General features: G+C 39.2%; 1 protein-coding gene across 5 annotated transcripts in view; it reads left to right on the top strand.

Annotated features, from left to right (window-relative positions):
* The window catches only part of PARD3B (par-3 family cell polarity regulator beta), a 413,251-nt gene that overhangs the window by 230,743 nt on the left and 160,269 nt on the right, over positions 1–22,239 (top strand). For 4 of the 5 annotated variants that reach the window (XM_055718425.1, XM_055718428.1, XM_055718424.1 and 1 more), the window contains one exon: positions 7,192–7,236. The exons of the other annotated variant lie outside the window; for it this stretch is intronic. In XM_055718425.1, the coding sequence (XP_055574400.1) occupies positions 7,192–7,236 (45 nt within the window). The remainder of the gene's footprint in view (positions 1–7,191; positions 7,237–22,239) is intronic. 5 annotated transcript variants of the gene reach the window in all.

Genomic DNA, 22,239 nt, shown 5'->3' with positions numbered 1-22,239 from the left:
AATGGCAATATGGATTATTTTTTTAATGTTGTATTGGAAGGTGAAAATAAGCATGGTCCAAGAAAAAAAGAAAGGAAAGAGGGTGTTTTATTATTTATCTCCAACACCCTTACTTTCCATAAATCTTTATGCACAGGAGTGATTTAGGCTACGCATAAATGTACTGTAAAAACTGCAGCCATGGGAATTGTGTTCAAGCACATGAAAGTGTGGCTTGTTTTAACCTGAAGCAACATGAAATTGAATCATGAGTATATATATGAGTATGTAGCAATTTTGTTGTATATAAATTCAGGCAAAGTACTGTGCAGATTTATATTTGAGAATGTTGGTATAATAACCCATGACTGCTATCCCAAGGTGCTGCTCAACCTCTCCTTCCTATCCCCATAAAAATAAAAAACCTGTAGATCTTAACTGATTAAGCTCTACAGCCTGAAGAAATGGAAATGTCCTTTACTTGATTTTAAATGTGAATGCATTATTTGCTAAAACATTATTAGACATACTCGGAGTCCCTTAACCTTGGGGCATATTTGTTAAAGATATTGGCCAACTTACATATTTAGGAATGATTAGCAAATGAATATGCCAGATACAAGGTATGTAGTATTCTGTAAGGAAGCCAATATTGAACTAAATGCTAATTTCTTTGTTAGTGAAGGGATGCATTCAATTACAGTTCACACTTTTAAAACACCTCAAAACCATTGTTTTTCATCCAGAAGGATGTAGAAAATGTAAATCGGGATGCTGCTAGCTATTAGCTAGTTTATGGTTTGATCTGAACCAGATTATTCTTATTCTGAGTGTAATTTTGGATATTTAAATAAATATTTCAAAAAGTAACCAAATGAGGAGCAGGCGGAGCTGAGGGAGGTTACTCTTCAATTTAAACGTTGTTTTGATTCAGATACAATTAAAAGAATAAAGTTTGAGAGGTCGCTAGTGAGAGTTATGCTATTAGTGGGGGAAAAAGTGGTTTGGTATTTTAAAATCATTATTTTGTTATCTATGTTGTATGTATGGAATACATTTGTTGAGTTGGCTTGGGTTGAAACTAGCTTCAGAACTGCATTTTGGAGCCAGTTAAGTTCATTAAGAGCATTAATGAGGAAATGAAGATGATGGCTCAGAATTTTAACAGACTTTTCAATGTTACTGGCTTCTAACAGTAATTTAACAAATGATGTCTTGAAGAGAAAGACTTCCGAAAAACAAAAACATCATGGGTTTAGGAAAAACTGCGTTGCTTAAGGCTGTGATTGTCTTTGGGATCAAGGGTCAGGAGAGATTTTAATATTCTGGTTTATGTCATCAGTCACTTTTTAGTACTGTCAGACTGGATGTGTATTTTCTGAAGCCACTCTGCAGAATAATTTTTTTAGAAATGAACACAATGTAGTTTTCTTAGTTTAAATGAATTTCAAATTTCTGTTTAAGGCCTATAAGTAGAGAATGAAACAAAATCATTTATAAAGTGACAGGGACACTGTGAATTGAATTGAAATAGGACTGCAATTAGGCATATTTTGTATGAAAAGAAAGGCTTTTGACAAGGTCAGTTCCATTACTCAGTTTTACACCAAATCTGCATTGATGCGACTGAGGGGAAGGTGAGCTGTGGCATAAAGGCAGAAGTGGGTAGGAGGGAATATCAACTTTTTGGACTGGTTTTGTACAAATCTTCAAAGATTCAAGGAAGCTTGGTGTGGAGCCTACAGAGCATCGTATGAGTTGTGGTGGTGATAGAGCTGAGAAGATGGTAACACGTGGTTAAGGTGGTAGTTTCTTATGCTATTTAAGCGTAGGTTTGAAGATAGTTGATCTGTTAATGCACTTAGATTATTAAAGTGTTAGGGGGAGAAAATAGCAATTACATTAATGCATAGCTACTATGAGAAAGTACAGATGATAATGAAGTAACTTTTAAGAACACTTTGTAAGAAATCTGTTCTCTATCAATGTTTTCAACCAGTGAATGACAGATTAGACTAGGAACTTGTGCTTTAACCCTAGGAGTTTGGAAGAAGTGTTAATGACATGGAGGAGATGTGTAGCGGAGGAGTTGGATCAGTTTTAGCCCAGTACATTTTCTCTGGAATAGAGGTGAGAGAGGATTAGAGAAGACAACAAAAGCATAGAAGAAACTGTGATGGCCTCAATTAGCAGTGTAACCTTCAAGAATGAGTAGTTGCACCACTAGAAGAAAGTGAAGAAATTTATATTGTGCTGGCTGGGAAATTGTAAAACAATGTTATTTTCTGTCAGGAGAAAACCTTCCATTTAAAGGTGAGTGTATCCAGTGGACATCATCAACTGTACTGCTGGTTCTTCAACAGCTGGTAGTAGTAGCAGTGAATGCAAGCTTAGGCATATTCATTCTCATGTGCTGACACACAAGATGTATCCCTTGGGCACCTTCTCAGAATACAATCGAACTGAAGTATTCAGTCATTTCTAACAGAATTGTTCTGAAAAATCTTAATTAAAGAAAAGCTTGTACAGGTGAGGAAAAGAACCCAGAATCTTGGTTTGGATGCGATTTGTTCCTGTCTTTGAATGTGCTGAACAGGGCATACCAAATGTTGTGTTAGATGCCATTTTGGAAAAGGTTTACCTCTTTTACTGCATAAGTATAATTTATCCTTGGCCCTCGTGCAAGCTTTTTGCTAGTCTCACTGCTTTTCAGTATTGAAGTGAATAAGAATCTGTCAAGGATTCATAATCCCTCAAGAATGAGTAGCTGGCGGATAACCACATGACCCCAGAACATGGGAGATGGGGCCCTTCTGTGAAATTTCACTGTCAGTAGAGAGGGGAGGAGGAGGAATTACTGAAGGAAAATATTTTAAGACCGTGCAAGTTTACCCTTCCTAATGCACACAGTGCCTGTGGTCTTTGTACGCAGCACTACAGGGCAAGCCTAGAACACCAAGCAGCATTCTCTAAGTGATGGTCGAGAGCCAACACTTGACACAATTTCTCCAAGTGATTTATGCCGCTCCTAGATGGGGGAAAGCTTCACCAGGAAAATAAAAATGGCAGGAGAATTATGTCATTGGCACTATCACTGAGTAAAATTAATTGGTGATGCAGTGCCTTCATTATGATGAAAGGGCTGGGTAAGGATATAGTTCATCAGAAAAAACAGTGACCAATTTGTAGCTTTGCTTTATTTTCATGTCTTTATACCATAGAAACTGATGGACTCTAAAAAGCAGAGAAGCATCATTTGTGTATGTGATGTGGGAATACAGCCCTTGTTAACTGATTGATTTGTACTAAGAAATTTTATATTGGACTTCCTATAAACTAATAAAGGTGTCAGGAGATTTGTTTTCTAGGAAATTCTGTGATGTTTCAGTCTCTTATTATTATTTGTCATAAACTGTAGTTTTAATCTGTGCTGCTTTTCTGAGTGCAGAAGTGCAGCTGGTCTTCAAAGGTACATGTCGGTTGTCCAGCAGAAATACAACTTCTACACATTTAGAAGATTTTGAGTAGCTCTCAGTCAGTGCACAAAACTGTTCCTTCAGAATAGAGGCACTGTGCTGACTAGTATACCCTGAACCTTGTGAATAGTGATTTCTTGTTTGGGGAAAATAACAGAATGATACAGCAATTGAACTGGGCAAGAGGAGGGAAATTGGTTATGACAACTGGCAGCAGCACTGATTTGCGCTTTTCTAAACTGTAGTTGAGAAGTAGTTTGTTGACCTTTAAGTAAACTTGGACTGTGTTTTGATGCAAACATTGAGGCAATACAGAAGGCTTGTTCTGTAGTAAACCACTGAAGATTATGCAATTCAAATAGGATGGGTTCCTTATTATCTTGAGTAGAGCACAGGAACGGCAATCAAAAGGTGATGTGGAAGGGCATGGATGCATTGTTGGGCGGTTGGCTCTTTTTACTGTTTGTTGTGGTTGTTGGCAAAGTTTAACAAAGAAAAGTATGGTTGTTTGCTATCAGCTGGAAAGATTTGTTTTAGTAATATCCCATCTTTCATATTCTGAGGTCTTGCTAGTCCCCCAAATGTCCATGCTTTTATTAAATATCTGTAGAACTTCTGCCACTTTTATTTCAGTAGTTATCGACAATGAACACATATCTGGCTTCTGTGGTAAAAATGTGGCTCCTAAATTATAGATGTCACTTTAAAACAGCTAGCGTGTTTTATTCTGACAAACATTAATAACTTCATGAAGCTAGATTCCGTGGAGTTCCAGGGACATTTCAAAATGTGAAGTATATGTTTGATTTACAAGTTAAGGAGGAGTGTAGTCTTGTTTGTGAATGTATTTAATCCCTTGCATTGATCCTTCCCAGATCTTTGTTTGAGTTTTGTGTTTACAGTCCCCAAATTAGATGGTGTAACTATTTTTTTAAGATGTTTTTTGCATTTAGCAATTTTAGCTCAAGAAGATTTAGTATTTCTAGTGTCTTCATAAAAATAGTTACAGTTGAATTTTTATCATAAATGTTTTCCGGATATATTCCGGTCCAGCACTGTACATTCCCCAGTGTGATCCTCTTGAGCTGAGTTTTTTCATGGTTTGTTGCAATGTGATTACTTTTTCATGTTGCAGTAAAAAATATTTAGAATTTTTTTTTTTTACTTGAGTTTTAAGAGTAGACAGTATTTTTTTCCCTGTTTAAAATCTTTCAGGTGCCTTTCTACAGAGATAGGCCAACACTGGTAGAATCTTTGAAAAGAAATCTCCACTTGGCTTTTGAAAAAAGCAGGAGCTAAGGAAGATAGCCAGAGAAATACTATTTTTGTCATAACTGAATGATTGTATAAATTTTTAACAATATGCAGAGCAGTGTTTTCAAATGGTATTTTGTGGAACGGGATATCTTACACGCTTCCTAAATGAAATCTTCGGTTACAAAGTTTTCAGCTTTGGCATACAAATTATTTATCTCCTGTTGGCCTTTTCCCTTTTTTCTGTCGCCTTCTCCTTCTTCCCAGAGGAAGCAAGGGAAGGAATAGGATTCTTATCCAATGGACTTGTGTATGCCACTCGTGTTCAGTCTAATGAAAGATGGCTAGCCTAGAAGTCACTACCTAAGCATCATAGCCCATGAAATGAGAATTACCCCATGGAAGGGCATACATATTTTGCTCAAACTTTGATAGAAAATTTTGACTTTTGCATTTCCCAGGTTTTGTGTGTGTGTGGTTAAACTCATAATGCTAACCTTGTATTCTGGTGAGATTATTTTTCATTTTCTAATAGTTTTAGTCTTGCTTTTTTCCCTCCAGTATCAAAATCTAATTTTTGTGTGTGAAGCTGGTGTGTAAAGTATGATTAAGTTAAATGGATTTATCCCTTTTAATAATGTAAAACTTAGTTTCAGGCAAACCAAGTCATCAGCATAGTTTAAAAAAAAAAAAAAAAAAAGCTGTGAACCTTGGTGTCTATTTTTTTAAAGCTCCTATGTAGTGTAGCATAACCTACTCCAAATAATTATCATATATTATAGTGGTTGCCATTAGTGGCTGCTATAATTAAAGTTGCAAATCAGTTTCCATTCTAATCTCTTGTTTTCACACAGTCATAACTTGTCAAAACACTAACCTTTAGGACTAAAGTTTTCCAGAGTTCTTCTGCTTAGAGGTATATTTGTGGAGAGCGGGGAGGAAAAGGAGTTTGAACTATCCATACAGCAGATCGTTACCCGGTCATTTTGAACTGTAGGATCAAACTGCATAGCAAGGAGCTAGTTATCTTTTCTAGGGACTAGAAAAACCTAGAAGAAAGGTAAAAGGACAAGGAGAACAGAACTGCCTTGAATTTTCGTTGCACTTCTGATTTTGGCTAGCCCCACTGCTATTTTGTTTTGCAGCGTCTCTGTGTAATGCTGCAAACAGTGTTGAATAGCATCTACATCCCACAACAAAAACTGCACCGTGTCAGTTTTACTGATAATCAGATGACAATCGGATTACAAAGGTGGAAAAGAGATACAATGATCAGCTGTGGATTCATTATTCCAGTTGTCAATCTCAGTCGTGAATCTGATGCTGGTTTTGGGGGCGAAAAGCTTCCCAAAAGCGAAGTAGGGAGGCAACATAAGAAAATATTTACTGTGAATATTTTCCCAGTAATAGCTCCTAAATGACAATAGCTGCTGCACTGCTCCTTCCTGGGTAGAGAATAGCACGTTCCTGTATCATTGCAGATAACCCTGTATGTAAACTTTTTATGGTGACCGCTATGCAAACCTTATGTAAGTTCCCAGTTACAGTATTTTTGGTATGACTTGACAATTTATTTTATCGTATAAAGAGATCATGGTTTAAGGCATAATATAAGGGACTGCTTGGGCAGGCAGAGTTGAAGGATAAGCTTTCAACCCTAACATTCATTTCCTGTGCTTGTTTTATCATCCCTAACATTACATTAGCACCATTTCTTTGCATAGAGTTCATTTTAAGAAACAGTGATTGGTTCTTCCCCTCAGCCCTCTGGGAGAGTATTTTAATTAGTTTCTTGAGATACATGATAATAAACTGAAGTACAGTTACTGAAGAAATATTACAATTTTTGTTACATTCAGAATTTGCTTTTCCACTACTCTGTCTGCAAACTGTTGCTACTGTAAATATCTTACAAGGAAAGATGTGAAATGCTACAAAGGTACAATTTACAGGTAAAATAAAATAAATCGTAACATAGAAAAAAGCATAAGCCTTCCAAAAAATCAGTTTTCAGGAGACTTCTTTGTCTGTAGAGGGTCCTGTGAGTCAGTGAGATGTCTTGCAGATGGGAAGGTTTCCACATCTGGATTCTTTTTACAGTTGAGGTCTTTGATCTGAAAATGTTACAACTCTCCTATGCCCTGTGATTTGTCTGGCAAGATGAGTTATTTACAAATGCAATTGCTTTTCTGGCAACTCGGTTCTGCGTGTGTAAGTGCTGAGGTCCTGATCTGTAACCCACAAGGACTGCTGGTAGTCCTTTTATTGGTTTCAGTGGGCTTTGATTCAGATATTTGGACTTTGAAGCACCCCAGGTGGATTAGGAAAAAAAAGGCTTTTTACAAACAATTATAATTTAAAGATTTAGGATACTATGTGTCTGAAATAATTTGACAGTGTTTCAAAGGCTTGTGAATTTAAATAAGTTTCTGATCTTTGTGTCTTTTTTTTTTTTTTTTTTTTTTTTTTTTTTCCCCTCCAGTGGCAGATGAAAGCAAAGTTGGTTTGTTGGCCGGACACAAATCGGGTAAGCTGTTTTCCTATTTTGGAGGAAAAATCAGCAACTTGCAAGTAGTATGGGCAGTAAATGAAATCAGCTTACAGAAGCTGCAGTGACTGAAAGAGTTGCAAATTAAGGCATTACTTTGTATGCACTGACTCCAGGTTGTACAGTGATGAATTAGGGATTGTTCTTTGCCAGGCAGTGTATGTAGCTGAGTCATTTGCAGGAAGGGCTGTAACTATTTTTCAGTGTGGGTGTTACACACGGAAGATGATGCCCTTTCAAATAAGGGCAAGTGCAACATATCTTACGGAGTGTGGAGACTTAATATATGTATTGAAAAATATAAATAATTTGTTTTTTCTCCTTACTCTGAGTTTCACTTCTATTACCAGGAATATTGAAGGTAACACTAAAAAAAACCCTCTACAGATTAAAAAAAGAATGTCAGAGCTTTTTCCTTCATTGTGCTTGTGCAGTAGAAATAATTTGTTGTTTCTTAAACTTTTAAGGCTGTAGTAACAAAAAGAAATTAGTCCATACTGCTGTCATTACTGTACCTACTTAATAAGTCCATGAACCATAGCATGGTACTGTACAGCTTGCAGTTCTTATATCAAAAGAACTTTCAAGGAAATGTCTCATAAGACTGTAATTTTTTCACAAGCTGACATAAGAAACCTTAAACTTTCTAGAAGTTTTTGTTATTTGTTACTTGGCATTCTCTTCTGCTATTGGAAAACCCTGAAGTTTTAGGCTACCCCTTTGTAACGTGATTGTACGTTGCCTTTTTCCACTCCTTTGATAGAACTAAAAAGCTGAATTCGTGTAAAGGAAGGTCAGCTATGAGATTCCTGATTGTTTATGGTATTCCTTCTCTGTGCAACTGAGTGTCCTCCTTTAGTTCTCTTGTGTGGATTTTCTTTATCTGAAGACCTTTTCCTGAACTTAGTAGACAAATTCTTTTAAAATTTCTCTGGCATCTTTCCTATGTCTGTGAACTTCTTGGATTCTCTTTCTGAATCAGGGGGTAGTTCATAAGTCTTGTAACATTATCACTCCTGGGGAAAAAAAAAAAACTTTCAACTTTGTGTTTTGGGAATGTGAAAGCTTCAAAGAAATTATCTTGTCAACTTGAAGAAGCTAGGGGTGTTGCTGTTGGGGTTTTTCCTGTGCAGAAGAGTTACTATAAACATTGCAACGTCATGCAGTTTTCCAAAGATCAGTGGAATTCCCAGCTATGGAAGAATGTTGGAGGGAAAACCTGGTGAGATTGTAATTCTTAGGCAATCAGTTGTTATAAGTACAGTAAGCTTTATAATACCACTTTTAGGAGCATTTGATCTTTCTTCTGCACAGTTCTCCGGGTTCTTGAAAACCATGGCTTTGACAAGTTTTCTATCTGAAGACACCTACAAATTTTATATGAAAATGTGGACCCATGCTTATTGAACTTTGGCTTGTTTGCTTTACTTACCCTTCATAGACCTCTTACATGTACTTAAATTCTTTTTACATAGACTAAAATCAGTAGCCAACAGATAAAAAGATCCTACAAGTTGTTTCCTTCCCCCCCCCCCCCCTTTCAGAATAAAACGAGCTATGTAACTTCTGAGAAGGTTGGAGTGTAAATGATTTTTCTTGGTTCTGTCCACTGTAAATACTGCTCAGTTACTGTTGAAAAATGTTTCTCCCCTCTCTGTGTTCCATTTCCTAACCCTTCGTAAGGAGACATTTCAACTTTCTCATTGTTCCATTCAAATATTTGTTTTAAAGGTTTGTTCAAGAACATGGTGGTGTTTTTCTCTGGTCCCTTTTTACTGTATGCTTTGTGAAATTATAAATCGTATATGCATTTTGCTGGCATTCAGTCACGTCACAGAACTCTTGTTTTCACATCGTTCATTGTGCTGACTTCCCTATTGGTACCTTTTCTAAGACCACGCTAAGGGGGAGATATTGCAGCTTCTTGCTCTGGGAGCAAAACACCGTTATTTTCTCATTACAGAATGAGTTTCCATCCTATTCTAGACTTCAGGAAATTAAACATATTTCTCTACAGAATTAATTATCACCTACTAACAATCAATGCAATTATCCCTTCTTTCCTTCAACACGACTTGTTCTATGAAATATGTAGTTGAGTAATTCTCTCAGGAAAATCCTTTCTCTTCCTTCTGGGGCAGTGGCTCGTCAAGCAATTTAGTCTCAGATTTTGGTATAGCTACTGTATCCCTCACATATTGCATGTTACTGAGCAGCAGCAGCAGTTAGTAGAGTGTATTCATTTCAAAAAGCGTTATCACAATTCTGCAGAAGACCAAGGCGTTAGAAGGATCTGTAGCTGTAGCCCCATCTGTCTTTTTATATATTGCACCCACAAACAGCAGTTCTTTTTTTGTGTTCCTTAAGAAGTAGATTTTATTTTTAGAAGCATGTCTGGACACATCCTGAGCTTGTAAGCATGTTCAATGGGAAGATGACTGGAGACTTGTTCCTGTATTTCACCCTCTCAGAAATGCATCTGTGAATTCTGGTTTTCGTAGCTGGCCTGGCCTCCATGCTGCCGAATGGAAGACTCCTGCAGTGCTTACAGGTGTTCCGGGTATTGCAAATGTTTTCCACAATACCATTGGCAGAAGCACTGGAGTGCTGTAGTGATGCAGCCTACTTGGCTTTTTCCAGAAAAGGCCAGACTTCAGAGAGTGTGTGTGTGTGTATAAGGCATCTTCTCTGAATCCTCTGAGGAGGATTTTGTTCCCTCTAACCTTCTTGTGTGCTCGGCAATGGTCTGTCCGCATTTCCTAAACTCAAATTTCAACAGTGAGAATGAGGAGCAGCAAGTGGTACCTCTACTGTAAAGCAAGGAAGATCCCTAAAAATTCACAAAGATGAAAAATCAGCAAACTTTAGCTCAGTCTTTTGTGAACTCCTAGCTTTTTTAGAAAAGTGATTCCAGGATAGCTAGGAGGAAACTATTCATAAGGAATGGCAAGACTGTTGTACATCAAATATAACAAGATTTATATCAATTACTAAAATCAAGTACTGAATTCTTTGCAGGTATTTTTATTTTTTCTGATTTTTTTTTTTTTTGTGTTCTGATTTACTGCTTAGAACACTTTTAGTATGTATTGACTGTCTGCTGAGGTCTCTGCTGACACAGCTTTTTCAGATGATGCAGTGCTGGAGAAAAGCTGATGAGTCTTTATGAGCTCTGACATATTAATTAGCAAAATGGGCAAAAAAGCTTTCCTATTTTTATTTTAATGTCACTAGGCTATGCTTTTGGCTGGGGTTGTGTTTCAAGACAGTTTTGAGACAAGATGACTTGAAAATCGTATTTTCTTGCTGGCTGCTGTGTGAGGAACTTGTGACTGGGCTATGGGTTAGTGCTGGCAAGATTGAACGATACAGGGGTGGCTCTGTTAGCAAGCTGAATTTGGATTCCTGCTATGTGGCAAGAGATAGGGTTAGGACCTGAGTAGGAAATGTCCCATTGGGAGAGGCTGAAAGATGCTTCTGGTCAAGTTCTCCCCCTTACTGTTAACTTTGCTGACAGTGTGGGTACTAGGTTACTGTTCAGCCTGTGGGTAGGATTACTGTTTTGGGAAAGAATGCCTGAAGAAGTAGGTGGTACAGCTAGCTCCTGCAAGGTCAGGGGTTTTATGAGGTCTGAGTGCTGACATGTCTCATAGACCTCCAGTCTGTACTGCTTTGTGTATGAGTAACTGAGTTGTGGTTAAACTGGGATTCAGGTTGGGACTGGAAGTAGTTTGGAGTAAAGTAGGGTAAAGGTCTTGGTGTATCTCAGCATCCTTTAATGCCAGGATATATTCTGCATTAAATCAATTTTACTGAGGTTTTGTCAAGGCTAGGATGAGGGTTAAGGTCATGGTTTAGGGCACAGGAGTAGTTGAAAAGTTAGGTTTATTGGTAGATTTTATATGACCCACTGGAATAAGGTATGGAAAGTGTAACAGATTAAGCTTCATTGTTACCTTCAGGAGAGGCTCTCCAGCCTGCTGTGAAAGCTATAGTTGGCATTGGTAGGTGAAATAAGTCTATGACAGGGGTCCTTAAACTATGGGCCGCGGGCCACATACAGCCCCCCAGGGTCCTCAGTCTGGCCCCCAGTATTTACAGATCCCCCCTGCCCCTCCCCCCCGCTGGGGGTTGGGGGGGAAACCAAGCAGCCGCAGATGACTGCCCGCCACTGCATCCGCGGGCCAGCCCCCTGGTCACAAAGTTTGAGGACCCCTGGTGTATGAGATGCTAAGGTTACATCTATACAAGTGTAAGCCAAATGTCCCCTTTGGCTTTAAGGCTGAGCAGCCCAGGATGATCCCCATCCGTGCTCTGAGCCTCTCTTTTAAGATGGCCTAAGATGGTTGCGTCTGGAAGCTGTGCCTAACTCCTGAACCATTTCTAGCAAGTGTTGGTGAGAGCAGAAGAGCTGTTGTAACACTTACGGCGTAGTTGATTACATTCTAGTAAACTCGGGTGTGCCCAGGCACTGCTAAACTTGCAAATGTAAACATAACCTTAGTTTCTTGCAGGGACAAAGTAGGGTGTGGTGCAGGCAGAACCCAGTGTGTTGAATTTTGAGTTTTTCTTTTTAACCGGAGGAATCATGCAAAGGCTGAGCTGTTGGACCACCAGCAAAAGCCAGTGGTTTATGCATGCTTATGTAGCACAAAAGGCTTTCTTTGAATCGAGGATTTTGGGGGTTAATAGGGGTGTTAGGAAGGACTGCAGAAAGCTTAGCAGATGCTGCTAGGCTTGTTTGAGACCAGTGCCATTGTAGCAAGTTTGGCTTCTGTTTTGCTTTTGATCTGCAGGTAACAGTCATGTCAAAGAAGTGTGTAGGGCAATGGTGTTCTCTTCTTGCCAGATCTTGTAACTTTATTAAACAAACTGCTGTAGACATCAATAAAGCTGAGCTTTACAAAGCAGGTATTGTGCTTAGTACTGAGTTCATAAGGATTTATGTAGCAACTAGATCCACGGTAGAAAAGACTCATGTAAATGGCTCAGCAGCCTGGCATATGCAAGAGAAGTGCCTGTCCAAACAAGGACCTTGCCGCTATCTGACTGAAAGCATGTGGCATATAGAATCTGACGCTTGTCTCTGCATCTGTGAGAGGAGAAACAAAGATTTATTTTAGTTCATTTTATTTCTCTTTCATAATAAGAGTGTAATACTTGGCTGCGTCAATCATTCTTGCAAGTGCGAAGAGGAATTGCCTCCTTTGCAGACTGCAGCGTACCTTTGCAATACCAATGTAGCCCAACCTAACCTATCTGTCATGGATTGGGTAATGGAGGCGAGCAAACTGTGGCGGCACTAGAAGCTGTGCTATGTGATTTATTTTTTTTCCCCCCTTCGTTCAGCCAGTGTGGTGCTTGGTGCTGTTTCAGTTTGGCACAAAAACAAATGCAAGTATCTTCCTATGATGCCTCAGTTCACCATATTACCCATAACCTGTGCCTCTTTAAGCTTTGAATTGTTAGGCTATGGGTTAAGTTTGATGCTTTATTGCTGGGAATATTTCTGCAAGATTTTCATTCTTTAACTGTTACCTTCACTTTGGGTTTCTGTGCCTGGATGCTTCCTTTCTTGTGATGGTAGTGCTATGATTATCATCATCATCAACTTTGATTTTGATTCTCCAAGCCAAGGGTTCGTTTGACCATATAGCTCCAAAAAATTGTCATCTGAGAATCTGAATCAATTCATGTAGCTAAGAAACATAAAATAAGATTGCTTTTTCTTGCAAGGTCACTGACAGAGTTAATGTTTTCTTCTAGACTTATGTCTGTCTGGTGAGGTCTAAAGTCAAAGATGTTGTATTCCATCTATGATATTGTTGGAGTTTATAAGGATTTCTAGTCCAAAAGTTAAAATGCTTAGCTTTCATTGAATCTCTGCCTACTCTTAGTTTTCTCTTATCTTCAAACACAGCTTATTTAGTGCAGCTAAGATGGTACATTAATTTACTTAGTATTCTATGCCATTATGGCTTTATTACCCCTTTTAATAGACATTATTTTTTAAAGATTTTTGTTTTGTATTCTTTTTAAATGTGTAACATTTCCGTGTTACAGATCATTCTAACCATCTACATTGGTTAGAGCTGGGGGGGTGGGGGGCTTGTTTAACACTGTGTTGTTGCAAAAGAACTAAAACTATGCTGTGACCAAGTCTGTGGGACAGGACAGCACAATATTGAACTGCTGAGGTGCAGGGGTTTTTTTGTCTTAGTGGTCAAAATCTGCAAGTCTGTAGGAATAAATCTCGAGCCTCCAACTTTCATGAGCTAACCCTTACCGAATTAGTGTTGAGAAAAATGCTCTTCTAATTTCATCTCTTATTTAGAGCATGAAGTATAAAGAACGTTTAGTTGGAAAAACTTTCCTTTTTCTGTTGGAACTTCATGTATTTTAACTTGTCAGAGATGGGAAAGTGTAATGAAACAAGGTGTAAACAAAATTAGAACTCTTGTCAAGTTCTAGTATGTTTTTGAGCAAGAGAAGCTTAAGCTGGATAGTTCCAGATACTGATTATTTTTAAGAGGCTATTAAAAATGTGACTGATACAGTAATATATCCCCCTCCCCGGCATGCGCCCCCACCCCCCATCAAATTGTATGTATTTCTGCATGAGAAGTTTGATTTTATTCGCTGACTCAGGAAAAGGAAGGCTGGACAGTTGTCAGTTCCAGTGCTTCAAACAATTATTCTAAATTAACAGAATTTGCTGTATTGTTGAATCTGAGTGAAAAGCAGTGTGGTCAAAATCTTTTTTGAATGCCAGGCTGGTGGTCTTCATAGTCCCCCTTGCCTGCCAGGCCTATGTGGCTGTTAAGGTCCTCTGTGGATAACCTAGTTAGATGGTTCATGTCTACGGAGGGGAAAAAAGCTCTCATTTTTACTCTGAGTAATTTTATGCCCCCAGTAACTCACCAGCTGTAACTATTCCTTTGACAGCTTTTTTTTCCTTGTTTTTGAAGACTTTATTAGCTGTGTGGTGATGATTGTTGTGACCCCCTTTTTGTGGGGTCCTGAGAAATTCATCTGTTGATAAAAATCCCTCACTTGATGGTGCAGTTTTATGTTACGATGTTGATCTAAAAGCTTGTTGTCAAAAAGGCAGTCTTAGTCACTGCACCTCCTACCCGCAGCTGTCTGGTTCCCATTACTAGTTTTACTCCAGTCCCACAGCTTAACTGGTGAGATGGTCGAGAGCTCAACCAGCCTAAAACTAAAACAAGACTGACAACAGTGAGTAGTGCTGGGCGCTTTTTCCTTGAACCACTCATTTGAGAGACAAGCTTGCATGCCCAGTAGAAGGGAAACTTGGCAAGTGGATGCATGTGAGAACCGCGGCTTTGAGGTGCAGCTGTATATTAAATCACCTTACCTGCCATGTCAAACCATATCCTTATTAAATTCACATATCAAACTTACATTGGTTTTTTAAAATTATTATTTCTTCAAAGACTCTTTTACTTGCAATGGATAAAATTACTTTCCCAGTGGCAGGAGCAAGAAATAAAAAATGGCAATAAGCCTCTGCAAACTGAAGAAGAACATCCCTGCTGTCTCATCCTTAAATTGCAAGAATATTTTCTTAAATCACTTCTTCACTTTGATTTTGTGAATTCTTTGTATTCTGTGACTGGCTCTTAGTGTCCATTGTATTAAGATATGGGAGAGCAGTGTCCATAGATCTGTCTTTGAACTACAGTCATTAAAGTGAATAGATCTGATCTGCTGAGAACAATAACAAACTTGCAGGAGAAACCAGTTTCCCTCAGTGTTCTTGTGTGAGATTTAGCATCTAGAGCAGAGCTGAATGTAGACCAACTGCAGCGCGGATGCAAATTCAAGGGTCTGCGATTGAGGTTTTATAGCATAGTTGATTTAATGTTTTCCTGTCTCCTGAAGAGGATCCCGTGATACCCTTGTATTCATAAATGCCTAGCCCCATGTTTCTGCCCCTTTTCTCTCTATGCCAGCATTATTGTTCTTATAATGAGCTGTTGCGGGGAGCTAACCTAGCAGAAAAATAATTCTACAAAAAAGAATAGTATTTTTCTGGTTTAGCCAAGGGAGCAAGAGAAAGGAAGTTCAGAGGAAGAGAAGAATGATTTTGTAACTGACAGTTTTTGATCCTGGGATCAGCCTGAGCTGAAGGAAGTTGACTGGGGTGGAGGGGGTAGACAGGCACATCTGAGGGGGAAAGCGTGGATGAAAGAAGATTTGCAGATCTTCAGATATGTCTTTGTGCTGAAAGGCAGGCAGTAGGGGGGAGCAAATTTGAGTCTTTATGTCTTGTCCTGAAGACTAAACTGAAAGTGAGTTTCGGAGAGTTTTGTTTAATGCTAGTGAAACTTGGGTTTGTGTATTTTTGACTGTGTGATGTTACTTGCTGTAAAGGGGCTATGGCTATCTTTTAGCTTTGTTTGGACTGCTACACTCTGGGTCTGGTCCTGTCCTAAGGAGTGAGAGAAGATTGAGCAGCTGAGTCTGACAAGCAAGGAGAAGCTTTCCTAAGTGCCAGATGGAGTGAACAGGCAGCTCAGACAGAAAGGACAATTTTCCTGGAGAACCACAGGGACTGGGTAGGGTTTCTTTCAATCCAGCTGATCACAGAAAGCTACTGAACCAGAGAACAAATGACCCTGTAAAAGCATACGTCGAGCAGAAGCTTTCATTTCGCTCTGTCTCACCCAGCAAATGTGAATTTTCTGTACTACAACAGTGTAGTAAAACAACCCTAGCTTCAACAGCAAAACCCTTTCTGTATTCCCACTTCAAGAACAAAGGTGCACGTATATCTTACCCGAAATTCCTGTTGTCTGTGAAGGAAGCTTGTGCCCTAAAAGTGTACCAAATATAGATATTTCCATTTGACCCCCATGAAATAAGAGCTCCTGCAGATAGGAACTATTCAGAGCACTCCTGTGAATGCATAGCTAAGGAAATGCCTGCTAAAGCTGTGACATTAGGTTTATTAGAGCAAGATGCTGGAGAGTGATTCTGGGTGTCAGGAATCCCTCGTTTTTACATGTGGGTAAACTTGGAGTGGAAAGTCCGCGTGGCAGTAACGATGGCCTTTTCTCAGAGACGACCACCTGGTCTGGCACGTAACCAAACTGCAGTCTTCAAAACTAAACAATAGAGATGAAGGGTTTACTTATTTTCCGTCATATCTCAGCAATATGGGAATTATGTGTTGCCCAGTATGAATTGTTGGCATCCAGGGATTGCAAACTAACAGCCTTTTTCCTTGGGGAGTATTCTTCACTCCACGAGCAGAGAAAGGGGCAGGAACTTTGTTTAATGTGACCTGGGAAATTTCATGCTCAGTAGTTACCCAATGTTATAGCTTCCTTAGGATACAGAAGTGGGGGAAGTGACTAGGACGAAAAAAAAAATAAATTCAACACAGAAGAATTTTTTTCCAGCCAAGGTACTTATACATTCATATTCCTTCTACCTCCTTTTTTTTTTTTTTACTGTTCTTTTAAATCCTGGAAGTGGTTCTGGGCATATTGTTACATTAACTGAGGCTGAAGGGGGGGTGTATTTTGATGTTCATACTTCATAGTTGCTATTTCTCCCCCTGGTCAGTAGTGCTGAATATTGTTCTGTGCAGAATTCAGTGAAGCAAGTCAAGAGAGTATTAAAAAAACCAGAATGTTTAAGTAGTATGAAATTAAGTGCAGACTTTTTAATAGTTGTAAAGAATGTATCCACTTACCATAAGGCCTGATGGTGCTTTAAATAAGTGGCCATCTTTCTGTGGTAAATACATTGTCTGTGTCAGCTTGCAGTAGACTAAAGGAGAGGTGTGCCTGCAGAAGTCTGTATCTGTTGCGTGCTGAAATACTCTCTCTAGAAGATGGTACGGTGCTGGTATGAGTTATCAGTTGTAGGCAGTTTGGGGCATGCGTTCTTTTCCTGAGACCTGGTGATAATTTTCCCTGTGACTGTCTGTGCTGAGCCTGCCGCATTTCATGTCTTTGCTGAAAGTTTCTGCTTTGAGTTGGAGCTTCCTACTGCCTTGTAGTCCAGGTTGTTTCTGACATGAGGGTAGGATGGCTTGTAAATGGTGGGCATGTCTATATGAGGAGTGCTCTGTCAGGCAGAAATAAAGCGTTCTCCAAAAGCAGAAGCAGTGTAACTGGGTTAGTGCAGAATTTCACACAGGAAAATAAATACTTCAGTTCTGCAGAAGTGGTTATTAATACTTGAGATCTTGGCATCTCTGGATCCTGGAATATCACTGCCTCTAAGAATCATCACTAAATTTGAAATCATTGGAGACGGCTAAAAACAAGAAAGCTGGCATTAACTCTAATCAAAGAATAAGAAACAGAAAGTGTGAAGTTTGAAGAATGGAAAGAACCTGATTTGCTTTTTATTGGAAGATTCAAAGTAAGGCACAGCAGCCAGCAAAACAACTTTTAATGTTTGAAATCCTGGGGACCTCTGCCTGTATGCTAATCTTTACATCAGATGGCACCATCACCAGAGAAGCTTAAACAGATGGCTCATGGAAGTGCCTGCATGACTGATAGTAAGCTGGTTTTCTTCATGGAACTCCCCTTCAGCCCTAAGAAGAAAGCTGAAAACAGCAAGTGGATCCATCAGGTCTCCTGCATTTCTAGAGCCTTGTAAGGCTCTTCAGTCATCAGCCCTTTAGTTGGTGACAGCCAGGCTGCATCCATTTCAGAAAGCAAAATTAGTTGCCTCAGACCACATCTTCTGTAGTTGAGGAGAAAGCAGCAATGCAATTTTAACACCCCTGGGTAACGTTTACCACCCTCCAGATAGCACTGGAGTCACAGCCTTCCTGCCAGCCTTTTCTCTACTGGGTTTGTGTTCCTTCAAGCAGTACCTATGCGTTTGTCAAGCTTTGTGGTGAATGATCTGCAGATGTTCAGGAAAGACCTTCAGAGTACTAGGTACTGAAAAGTTGGCTGTGGTCAGTGTTGGCAACTACTGTGGTTCCTTTAGTTGCTTGTTATGACCAAAGAGACCAACAGCCACTGCCAAATGCTTCATTTTATTAATCCTTTCCCTCCAGGAGCTGGTTTTTTGCTGGGAATAATATTCAGTGCTGGCAGTGGGTATCCTGGAGTCATTGGTGCCAAGGAGTTAATGAATTTGGAAAACTTCCCAGATAATACATCTGGCCCTCTAACTTATATTTTGGAGTATGAAGTATGAGATGTAGAAAGAAAAGCATTGAACTGAATGAGCTACTGGCTGAAGAGTGGAAGAGGACACTTTTCTTTTTTTAAACTAGTTGACGAAGTTAAAGATTATGTAGCCCCAGTGAAGATGTAACTGTTGTGGTTTTGTTTGAGTTTTTGTTTGTTAGGTTTTGTGGGGGTTTTCAAATTTTGTAATACTGTGTATTTGCCAGTTGCATTACCTGCTGAGGCTTGAATATAGACATGGAAGAATTTATAATTCTCCACTTACAGTGATTCTTCTCCTTCATTTTTTATTTTGAAGTTCCATCGTGTTGCCGTGTCATTGAGAAGGATTTTGAAGGTAGCTGCCAGTAATTGATATTTCTAGTCCAGCTCACTTCCGAAATGGTTTCTTGTACAGTGTTTGCCTTCCATAACATTTGAAATAAGGCTTTATTATATAAAATGGATTGCTGGTGCTATTTATTAATGCATATCTTTGTGTAATAAAAGCTGTGCAGAGCAATATGGTTCAGAAATTAACTTTTAAGAAAAGAATTACATTGCTATTTGTATGTCTTATGAAACAGCATTATTTTTACTAGGTCCTTCAATACAGCAATGCTACTCACCACTTAGCTACAAAGTGCTCCAAAAGTACCCAGAACATCATTCCTAATTAAGTATCCTACTAAAATCCTTTTTTTCTGACCTAAGAGCAGAGCGGCAGGGTTTTTCTGTACATAGCAGTGGCAACCCACATAGAAAGCATTTCATAGAAGAGTAGAAAGCTCTTCCATGAATTACCATCGACTATCAGCGAGTACTTTCCTCCTACCTCAGGCAACGGCACCATGCTGCCCTTTCAAAACATACCAGCTTCTCTAGTGTTTACACTTTCCTCTGCCTAATGTCTTGATAGATGAAATTTCTCATTGGCTTTGATTTAGTCTTGCATGGGGTGATGTAGTTGCCAATCATTTTGGTTTTATCTACAAGTAATAAACATAATGATTGGTATCTTAACCCTGTGAGCGCACAGAAGAACCCTATTGTTAAAAGACCAAATTTATTTATGTTTGTTTGGGTTTTTTTAAAGACACTTAAATGCTGATATTCCCACACAGAACACCACCCCGCCCCAAGTAGTCTGACACCTGTACTGAGGCTAATCTGTAACTGATTCCTGCCCTTTTAGTTATTCACCTTCTGTTGTAAAAATACTTTCTTTATTCTTTCCCTCGTCTTCAAGCTGACTATATCCAAAAGAAGCCTTTGTGGATTGGATATCTGTCTGGGAGGGGAGCAAATCTGTGACCTACAAGCTTCACCTCCAGATTTTCAAGGACGTTAGCAGACTTAGTACAGTTATATTTACATAATCTTTATTTCATTGAGGTTTTTTGGCCATTCTGGTACCAGTTCATGCAGAGCCTTCTGCCTACTGTTTTGCTTATGGTTCCCCTCTGTCCACCATGGGCAGGAGAGCATGCAGGGCACAGTCACATCCTGGGGACAGTTGCTTTGTACAGTATGTTTCAGTACCGGTGGTTTTCTTTTTCTGTGAGACCATCTCCTTCTGTTCTGAGGTTGCTTGCTTGCTAAGTTCACAGACTGAAGGGAGTAGGAAGGAGCCGTTTTGTCTAGTGTGAATAATGGGTTCAGGGCAAAGCAGGGAATTCACTGGAGAGAGGCAGACCCTAATTCTACAGTTTGCCCAATTTCAGAATGAGAGTTTCCTTGGTGCCATAATAGCAGCAAGTCCCTGACTGCTGCACTGAAAGCTTAAATAGGGATCAGTTCCCTTCCAGTGCTGTGGTCAGGACCTGGCAAACTGAGGTACAAACAGCACGGAACTAGAACTTGGCACTACAAGTTTGCATTTGTTACTGAAGGATGATTGCACATACAAAGGTTGCAAACAAAAAAGTCAACTTGCAATGGCAGTTTTCAAGCCTGTCTGTGCAGCAGGACTAGAACAGAGGATCTGGCATCGATTTGTTTGGGTTTTTCATGTAATTACAATTTTTTGTTGCTATCTGCAGTTGGCATAAATTCCTGTGTTCAAAAAAGGGGTTGGTTTTTTGGTTGCCAGTTGTAATACTGATATTGACAAACAGAGATGTTCTAAAAGAGAAATCCAGTACAGTATAGTTAGTCAGATGACTCTTTTTTTATTGCTTTATAATCTGCTCAGATGCCTAATTCTGAAAACAAAAAGACAAAATTGTTCAATTGATGCTTATAGAATTTAATTCTAGTCTAAAAAATGGCATACTGGTTTTAATTTTAAAGATACGTAAATGTGTATGACATGCAGGATGAAATTTTGTCAGCCATTGCATCAAATAGCTTGGTGCTTATTACCGAAATGTGCATCAAAAAATAGCTACAAAGAATAAGTCTCAGTCTGAGTTTATACTAAAAGAGCAAATACATATATAAAAAAAAAAATAAATTATTTCTTACAGTCATTCTTTTTCTGCCATCCTGTAGTGGGTATCTGTACAGCCATTCTGTATGGGTAAGTCATTAAGTCTCGGGAAAAACCTTTGCTCTCCTTTACCCATGGTTTGCATTTTCTTTTCTCTTTTTGTGTATAAGGTATTGGTGTAGTGTGCAGTAGTTGCTGTTATCACCTGTTAAGTGTCATGTGTGACACATCCCATTACAGATTCTGTGAAACTGGAGCTGTTTGAAGTAAAACTTTCCATTCAAGTGTCAATTGAAACTGGGGCTTTATTTGCTTTTTTGACAGAGGTTGTTCTTTTACTGTCACCTAAAATAACTCTGATATTTGTTTTTGTTTAGGAGAGGACAAAGTAAGAATTTATGGCTAGAGGCTTGGAAGATAGCAGGCTAGTGGGGGCGGGGAGCAGCTAGAAGAGGATGCTGGGGATGGGGGAAAAAAGGGAGAAGATCGGGCATGTGGTTAGGTGAGAAGATGCAGTGTGGGAAAGGGTGATGTAAGTGACAGAGGGGGAGACTAGCTTGTCTTGTTCTGGAACAGTGGATCTGGAAAACACATGGGAAAGAAAAGGGTGACAGCCAGCCTTGCAGTAAAGAAAACTCTGGTTTTCTTTAAAACAGACTGAAAAAGACCCTCACCAAAACCCCACACCTAGGAAACTGTATATACCGGCTTAAAAGAATGTAAGTTTAAAGGTTTGAGGTGTCTGGAGTAGGCAACACTAGCTGTAAGGATGTCTGCAAAGCCAACTCAGACCCTTTTTGAGAATGCTGATGGTGTGAGACTATATAATCAAAACCTAATTCTTCCCAAAGACTTTCAGAGCACAAGAGGGATCTTGCTGTTGTGTAAGGCCCAACCATCACCTCATTTACTATTGAAGGTGTAAGGTGTGTAGCTGCTTGGTTTATTCCAGTTGGAGGATGTGATCATGTGTAGATGATTTCAGGGAAAAAGAAATATCATCTGTTTGCTACCCATTCAGTGCTGCTAAAAATTATTTTCTAGCTCTGCCTATACCTCAGAATAGCTGGGGGCAGGGATGTGTCTTTGAACCGCATGCAGTGAGACAGCATTCTTCACGTTGTCGGTGCCTGACACCTGCATGTGTGCTGGTTTGCAGAAGTGCTGAATGTATTCAGGCTGCAACCAGAGTTGGTGACAATAGTGCTGGGAGCCCAGTGCTGTGAGCTGGATGTTAGGTATGCACAAGAGGTGGGAACCTGAATTGATCTTCACCTTCTGTTTTAGTTCCTTGTCTCTGTGACACAGATAGTACATGTTTATCTTAAAATGATGTCATTAGTGTTTGTTAAAAAAATGTTACTATTAAGATATTTCAGAGAA

This window comes from Falco cherrug, chromosome 8 (assembly GCF_023634085.1).
Source record: "Falco cherrug isolate bFalChe1 chromosome 8, bFalChe1.pri, whole genome shotgun sequence".
Classification (NCBI taxonomy): Eukaryota; Metazoa; Chordata; class Aves; order Falconiformes; family Falconidae; genus Falco; species Falco cherrug.
The sequence above is the reverse complement of the archived record's forward strand: the minus strand, read 5'-3'. Positions and strand labels throughout refer to the sequence as shown.